This window comes from Acanthochromis polyacanthus, chromosome 10, assembly GCF_021347895.1.
Source record: "Acanthochromis polyacanthus isolate Apoly-LR-REF ecotype Palm Island chromosome 10, KAUST_Apoly_ChrSc, whole genome shotgun sequence".
In the NCBI taxonomy this organism is placed as follows: Eukaryota; Metazoa; Chordata; class Actinopteri; family Pomacentridae; genus Acanthochromis; species Acanthochromis polyacanthus.
Window position 1 is genome coordinate 9,129,340 of NC_067122.1, and position 8,982 is coordinate 9,138,321.

Consider the following 8,982-nt stretch of genomic DNA (forward strand, 5'->3'; position numbering starts at 1 on the left):
CCTTTTTCTACTCTACACTCAGAATTAGAATCCAGAATCAGGTGAATTAACCACTAGATGTCGCCTAAAACGCGTAGAAACACTAAGGCCTAAAGGGTCAAATATTCTTTCCTTTAAAGACTGATCACCCTCACCTCGGAAATCTGTATTTAAATTTGATTATTTAATATTTCCATGAAGCCCATAATATCCCTCAAAGCTCAGAGCAAAGAGGTGCCTGCTGAGTTGAAATGTCTAAATAGGACGCTATGCAAAATATTATAGACGACTGTATATTTTAAAAAATGTCACTATTTTTTTAAGGATACGTAATTAAATTTAAAACCCAGTGCTTTCTCGGGGGATGTCCAACTAATTTCAGGACTTAATTGAATCATACAAAACATTTATCAGGTGTCCCTGAAGTGCTTATTAAGGTACTTTACCTGAAAGTCCCTGAAAGAAGAAGAAAAAATCTTAGAGGATTCAAGTTTCTTCATGTTTGGCTGTTGGGTGGTTTCCCAGCCTGTCCATCCACTGCGCAGTTGTCTCCCTGCGCTCTATGGCCACAAATCCTCCCTTCCAAAATGACTTTCGGAAGTTATGCGCTCCTCCCTAGCTTGAGTTTGGCGCAACCAAAAAAAGACTCACCCGTGATAATGACATAAGTTCTAATGGGGAAGTCTCGCTTTCACTGGCTGTGCTTCCCTTTGCTAAAACTGTCCAGCAACTTTTGGAGGTGTCCTCTTTCAAAAAGAAGTTTGATAATTGCGTCTGTATGTGTTGTCTATTTGTTCTTCGTGGTTTCACAAGTTGGATACTCACAGCAGCACCGGGGCAGAAGGATCGATAAGGACAAGAACCGGCACGCCCGTGGATTGTATCATTTGGAGACTAACGGTGCGCTGCCGGACTCCGCTGACCTGCAGACCGGTGCGAGCTTTGTGTTCCCGACCCGGTCCAACGTGGTGTACATAACGCTTAAGTCCAAGCGTCTCAAACCAGCTCATATCCGAGGTACAATCCGACCAAAGCTGAGGAGAAAAGTGAGAAGGAATAAGACAGACAATCCGTCTTTTACGCAGAACAAACTTGGCACTTTGGAGCGAGACACCGGCCAGATTAGGCACAACTTTCTACCCAGGACGTCCTGGAAAGAAACCAGGGATGTTGATTATAAATCAGTGGATATAGTTCAGAAATCTCATAAAGATGCAGAAACAGACTCTCAGATTAGTTCAATCAGAATTTACAGCCGAATGGCACCGCCATGGTTCAGTGCACAGGACGTGAAAACCATGCGCTTTCTTGCGGATGCCAAAGTTTTACGCATGAGAGAAGTCTCTCATGGAGACAATCCATCACTTCTGATATTTGAGGGTGAGACAAAAGTTCCACCGGTCAACCAGAAACACACAAAACATTTCAACGTGTGCGGAGGGCAGTGTGGAGTCATCCACAGTCCCGTGGATAACACGGAGGTATTTGCTTTCCATTTGGACAGGGTGCTGGGGCTCAATCGGACATTGCCAGCTGTAAGCAGAAAGTTCAGCTTTTTACACGGTAGGTCAAGATGCATCAGGACAAAGTTTCCTATTTTTGACTGTGGGTTGAAGAGGGAGGGTTATATAAGGACAATCATTTTCTAACAGTTTCTAATGGGACTCTTAGTAAAACACTCTAGACACTCAGCATTCAAAATGCAAATTACTGCACATCCCGTGTGGAAAAAAGGGACTAAACTTTACTAACCCTAATTCAGTAAATCCATGCAGCTTCATCATATGGTGGTATAAATGGTTATCTGTAAACAACAGGTTAATCCTGCAGTACAAACCTCCTGTAAATATTGTGTTGAGCCTTCAGTCATTTAATGCCACTTGTGTGTGTCACAGTCATTACATTCTGAGCTTGTTATCATCAACAGGTCATTGCTCTTGAGAAAGACACTGAACATTTTACTTGAACATTGCAACAGGAGGACTCAAGACCATGAGTCAGCATTTGTACCTAGAGGTCAACAAGTCCAGTCATATTCAAGGCCAACATGTACAATAAACATAATCCACATATTTTAAGAGCAAAAGAGACATACAACTTACAGAATACACATTTTGCATTCTGGTCAAGCATGTTGTTATGGAGACCCAGAACCTACTGACCAGACTAAAGTGCTATGTCTCCAGCACCCAACAATGTAATAGTGCTTCTGAATTTACAGGATGGTTCTTGCTGCACAAAAGACTAAATTCAGCTTTACAGAACCACAGAGGCTGGCAGCACAGTCTGTACTGACTTCTTCTAGATGATAAAAATAGGTTTTAGGGGCACACAGCAGGTGAACACAATCCTCTATCTTTTGTTCTCTCTTCCTTACATCACCATTTTCCATCCATAATGAATATATTTGAATGCTTTTACATTTTATTAGTTGACTGCATTTATAAATAAGCTGCTGAGTAGCCAAACAGATATACTGGTTCAGTTTTGGAACATGGGTTGTGAAATCTACAGTCCTTTCTGGCATTCGGTGCTCCATCCTTCATGTGTTTCAGAAAATATTGCTTTTCCAAGATGAAAAAAATAGTTAAGATAGAACAGTTGCTCAAATGTGACGATATAATCTCTCTTTCCTCCCTCCATAGATGGCCTGTCCTGTCCAGTGGTGTCATGGGATGCATCTCTGTACCCAGAAGGCTTTGCTACGGGCTGGCCCACTGTGAGGATGACCTGGGGGGAGTACCAGAGCTCCCTGAAACAGAGGTGTTGGCATAAAAACATCATCCCAAAGCCTGACTCTGGCTGCTCCACAATTCACCACTATGAGTGGAGCAAACTCGCTCTGTTTGACTTCTTGTTGCAGGTAACAAAGTCAGTCAGATAAATCAAAGCTCACTGTGATTTCATACGATCCGTATTTCTGTGAGTGCAGACAAACATGACTGAAGTTTTTCTCTGTTCTTATGTTTGCCTTTGTGCTGCTAAAGCCTTATCTGAATTCCTAAAATTCTTCATAAAAACTTTCTTTTGTCCGACAGCAACAATATGCTCCAGCAGCTGTTAAATTTTTTCTTTCTGAAAAACAGGCTAAATATTCTCAGAGGTTTTGTCCTTTGGCTGAATAGATGTCTTGTTTCCTGTGTGGGAGGCCTCTCAGAGCAGATTTTGGCACTGTGGCGACAACCCCTGACAATTCCATAATTCATCCTGATGGAGCAAACACAGCAGAGGGAGTCGGAGTCAGAGTCAGAGAAATTTATTGTCATTGCACACTTTTGTGTACAACGAAATTACAAAGAAAGCTTTAAATGTTTACTCCAAAATAGTTACCTCAATAACCAATTCGGAGCTTTTAAATAGTCTATTCTGGTTATAATGTAACAGCTTTGGCCCTTCATTCAAGATCATTCATGTTTTGTCATTCAACATAAAAATAAACTAACAAGGAAAAATCCATATTTTGCAAGAAGAGAAACACATTCCACAGGTCAAATGAAGCATCTCGCCAAACAACTGAACATAATGTAGTCATTACACTAATTGGGTTGTTATTGAATAACAGAGAAATGACATCTGTTTGTATCGCAGACAGAAACGTTTTTATCTTGACCTGACCGTCTCAGGCTGTGCTGTGAAAGCAAACACATCTCGTCTAAATACTCAGATCGATGTGACAGTTGTAGCTCCTTTAACAGACATCTGTGTTGTTGAATGCTCCTCGATACTCAGTTAAAGTCAAACAAAAATCCAAAGTAAAAACCAACAGACTGTCTTTCTTTTTTTTGAGACTACAGAGGGAAGCTTAGTGGCATTCCTGGCTTGACTGATAGGTATCCTGGGTGTATTTCATTTTGTTATGTGTAATTCTTTGGTGGATGCTCACTTATCCAGGTTTCTTTAAAAAAAAAAGTGCCTGTTAGTGGCAGAACTCCCATATGAAATGAATGAAATCATCCCACTGTAGTGGCAGGATCTAAAACCTCCACCAATCAAACAATTTAGCTTACAAGGTAAATAATGAATTGTTTTTTCGGTTGCCTTTCCTTGTGGAGTAGAAACAAGTGTCACTGACAGGAGGTGCTGCCTGATAAACTAAAGGCAGTCCCTTGTGACGGCAGCAATTTGGGAATCTAATGCATATTTTTCACATGAACAAGATGCCGTTTTGCCACGAAGACCAACCTGCTGGATACGTTTGCTTTGCCAAACCATTTCATTTATCTTATCTTGTATTAAAACGATTGCATAGCCTGGGAAATCATGTAAAAGGAAGGTAGTGAATTCCAAAACAAGCTTGTCCAGGGCGATAAAAAAACCCCTTTGTGCTTGCCAGTGTGATCAGAAAGAGAATAAATCCATCAATGCCAGTCTGAAAATAGATAAATACCACTCCCTGCTGTGCGTCTACTCTCAAGACACCTACAACAAGGGTTTTCTGAAGGAATGTCTGCCTTTTTAGATCCACAACCGTCTGGATCGGGGCTGCTGTGGCTTCAGGCCTCGGCTGGAGGACGCGTGTGTTGAACTGGGCCTCCACGCTGGATGTGGGGACCAAAACCACATGCAACTGCAAAACATCATCCACAGGGGTCACGACAACAGACACCTGGTCTTCGCTGACAACAAGGGATTCTTCGACCGCAATGAGGACAACTTGGACTTCCGGTTGTTGGAGGGAATCAAGGAGTAAGTTTGGATCACAAAAAAGAATCCTAAAACCTGTAATAAATTCTGAGGACTTCAACGTTTGCCTTATTTTATAAAGTAAGGCTATGTTAAATTCACGTATTAAACACACAGCTATAGATTAAATAATAGATTGTGATAAATATGAAGTGAAAAGTCAACAGCACCATGTATTTATTTGAGGTAATACACATTGCTGTTGACTTTTTTACTCAAGAAACATTTACAGTATTTGCACAGACTTGTTCTAATCTCGAGAGATGAAGCAAAATAACATTTATCAGGCTTTTAAAGACAAAGTGCATCATTGATCAGGACCAGATTGTTTATTAGTGCTTATTTTTGGAGCTAAAAACTGTCCACAGTGAGGGTTACTTCTTTCTTTTAGTGTCTTGCATTATAAAGGATCTGTTGGGATTTGGTTGTTTTCTGTAGCTGTTCTTCAAATTCTGGTCTCCCCCTTGTGACAGCATAGTTGAAAAATTCCAGCATGCAGAGCTGACAAGGCAGATTGGAATCTCCGCGTTGGATTTTTGCCATATCAGTTAAAAAACTCAGAATTTTGTGGGAAAATAATCAACAAACACATCTGTATCAGTTATTACAAACAACAAAATGTCTTTCTTAAATCTTCAAATCCTGTTTGTAACTTTTTCATCTTGACCTGCTACATCCTCTGAAATCTCCACTTTTACCTGATTTTGAAAATTGAAGTAAATATTTAGATGTGGTTCAACAAAGTCAAGGCGTGGTAGTGTGGGGGTTCGAGTAAAACATTAGAACGCTTTTCTTTCTGTTTATGCCTTACACGCCTGTGGATGTGTAAACACACGCTGCACAAACATTGCGCTCATTTCGTCTTTTGATCAATAAATCAGTGAGTCATACCACTGGGGAGACAGGGGAGAAATTGCGGTTTGGCAAGGCCACTCGTGTCTCCTCCCTGAACACAGATCCTTGTGATCCTCAGCAAAACTGGAGCTCCTGTTCTGGGATTCATATCAGATATGAAGGCTAAATTTAGTTGTCATGAGATGACGCAAGATCACAAGATGCCATTAATACCTCACTTCTTTCAGTGTTATAAATCTGAGAGGGTTTTTATCTCTTTATCTCACATAGTGTTGCAGTTTATTTAGAAACCTCAGCTGCTTAAAATTAATTAGATTAGTACTTTAGCAATTTCCCCATCTTCCCCAGCCATCTCCTAAGTCAACACCATCAGGTCCCATCTTAATGTTTTTCAGCCTGCCTCCATGAACAAATCCAACTCGTCTTCAGGCAGCAATAAAACCCAATTAAAACTTTGAAAAGAAGCCACAAACTAGCACCTCCGAAACAAGCATCAAATACAACTTTTAATGTTGTTTATTCACAGCTGGCTACCATTAACACTGAGAACCTAGAGTAGCAGTCCTGCTTAAACATGGTTAGCTCTGATTTGTTCCTGCTGGAAATACGAGGCGCCATTTCACCACATTCATATTAAAACAAATAAAAGATGACTAAGCCGAGAGCCAACTCCAAACCTGAGTGCCACAACCAGCTGCTGCACAGCTTCACATGATGATCTCCCTTTTCATCTTTGCTGATACTTTTGTTGTAGGAGAGGAGCTTTAACCCACTTAAAAGCTTTTAAAAATGTCAAAAACTACCACAAACAGTGCATCGCGGCACATTTTGAGCTGCAATTATGTGCAACCTATCATTTTACTCAAGTTAGATAAACAAACTTCCAGCTGAATATGTAATTGGGTCACTGTCATTTTGCCTGCTGAAATGCAAAGAGCCAGAGCGATTCTGATTTCAATCTGCGTAATGCAAAAAGGCGAGCTGCAGTGAAGTTTCGGTAAAATGTCGAAAAGTAATTGATTTAGTTTCGTCATGTCTTCACAGTAATTACGCTTACAGGTTTGGCAGTTCAGTAGATCTGTTCTGCAGCCAGTTACTATTAGCAACCTCTCATAACAGCTGGAGCTTAGCTGACTTTACATCACATGTTTGTTAAATCTATGGCCAAACAAATGTTGCACCAACAGGCCTTTTTATGAGAACTTCATTTAGAACTTTTACTGTGTAAAACAGATGACTCTTAAATTACTAATACATCTGCTTCCTGTTGTCCTCTTACAACAGCTGTTGTTGTTTTATGTGCTTTTGCCACATCAGTTCCATTTATTAGTCGCCATTCTAGCTTTTTCTGTATTTTTTGGTGGTTTACCGCAGGATACTATGGCCGTACCTTCTGTATTTTGAACTCATCACATTATTTCCACAGCTCTGCCTCTGAGACAGCTGAATTCCAATGTGACTGATCCTTCCTGATTTGTTGTACATCCCTCCAGGCTTCCAGAGCAGGCTGTGTCTGTGATGAGGAGCAGGAAGCTGAGGGAGAAACTCCTCCAGTCCCTGTTCCTGGACCAGACGTACTGGGAGAGCCAGGGCGGCCGACAGGGCATCGATAAGCTGATCGACGTCATTGAGAGACGAGCCAGAGTCCTCCTCACCTACATCAATGCCCATGGAATCAAAGTCATTACGATGAACGCGTGATGAGGCTCGCGCTTATCAAGTGGCCACATTAGTGAGGCACGGACGAAGTAGATTAATGGACTGAACCCTGTCACTTCACCATGATCTGTCAAACTGTCCTTTAACACTAAAGCTTTATCCTCTTTATTTTCAAAGTGATCAGGGTAAAAAATATCCTAACCTTAATAAAACTGACACATTTAATGTAATTTATGCCAATTTTTCCACTTAAATCACAAGAAAAAGAGAGAATATGACGTCATGTAGGAATCAGAAAAAGAAACAAAATCTGGATTTATCTGTTTTTCTTCATATATTTATAAGAAATATCATGTTGCCTATGCAGGGCCTATTGCTGTGTTGTTAATAGCTACGTAAATGCAAGTCATTCATTCTCATTTGCCAAAAACCCACTGAGGCTGTTATTCGTGTGGGATACCGAGAGAGACTTTAACTGATTCTGACATTTACAAAGAATGAACATTTACGGAAACTAATTAGGTTCAGGTTTGAGTCTTCATTTGTTTCTTCCCCCGAGGCCAACGGGCTGCCATCATTATGAAAAGAATATGCTGTAGTTATCGCTTTTGTTCCTCCTGAGGCCTTCCAGCAGGTGTAACTTGCATTTTGTATGAATGGAATGCTTTAAATCGTAAGTCATGTTCTTCTCTGCTGCCTGTGGGCAGTAAGTATTTAGAGCTTGGTAAAGCGTCTTTGTGTAGCGAACAAGCCACAACCCAGATCTGGTCAGGTCGTCCGGGGTCATGCAATTTACACTGCACCAAGAACGAAAATGTTTTGTAATTTGACATACCTTGTGTGCCTTGGAGCTTCACCTCACCTATGTTTTATGTTTTTAAGAATCAGTACAAGAAGTATCATGAGCATTATAAATAAAGACACGTTTGGTCAACATGTGGGCACAATAACTGCACATTTACAAGTGAAAAGCTTTAAGATGAGAAGTCACTCAGTGTTGTTCTCTTTTATATGCACTCTTTTTTATTTGACCGCAGAAACATTTAATCTGTGGTAACTTTCACTGTGCTTATTTATTTTTGTACCTTCTTTTTGTAACTGCCAAAGAAGTGTGATTGTGCTGTTGTCAATAAAAGCATTTATTTGTCAGATATTTCAAAGAACCTGTCACTGATAGCGATTTTTTTCTTTTCACTTTTCCCTGTCTGATTTTGACTTTTAAACATAACACTTTACTTGTTGTTACTGTGATTATAAAAGATGTTTGCCTTTTATATTGTCTTGTATGACAAAGCCACCATCAAAAAAGTATTAAAGTGACGAATAATCAATAAGAATAGATTATCAAATACACTTTTTTCCTTGTCTCTACTGGGTATCAGTCAAAGCATAGTCAGAAATAGTCTGTAGCTAAGAAATCTGAGCCAGAGTACCGCGTCTGCTTTTCATGCTGTCGTAAACTGTGTGCTTTGGGCTCTCACAAATGGAGTCGATGGGGCTTTGTGAGTTATTTTCTCCTGTCCATGCCGTGCATTCACTGGGCTGTTGTTTTAACCCCTTTGCACCCGCATTAGTGCGTCAGTGGGGTTCATGCCTGCGTGTGTTTGTGTTAGACGGACCTCTGTAGTTCCCAGCATGCTCCACAGCGGAACTTACTTTCTTTACACACATGCATATTCTGGCACAAAAAAAAAAGCTTACGCACAGACAAAACATGACTTTTTACCAACATGTGAAGGCACACGCAGTCCCATAGGCAAGCATGACCTTCGCTGACTGCTTGCATTCAGTCTCGCTCACTGAAAT

The 8,982-nt window shown here is 40.6% G+C and overlaps 1 protein-coding gene across 1 annotated transcript; it reads left to right on the top strand.

Moving 5' to 3' along the window:
* The first annotated feature begins 433 nt into the window (after positions 1-433).
* Positions 434-8,491, top strand: gask1b (golgi associated kinase 1B). The gene is made up of 4 exons (XM_022210982.2): positions 434-1,542; positions 2,625-2,842; positions 4,439-4,665; positions 7,011-8,491. Exons 1-4 carry the CDS (start codon positions 654-656, stop codon positions 7,216-7,218), a joined length of 1,542 nt encoding a protein of 513 aa, XP_022066674.1. The 5' UTR covers positions 434-653; the 3' UTR covers positions 7,219-8,491.
* The last annotated feature ends 491 nt before the right edge of the window (positions 8,492-8,982 follow it).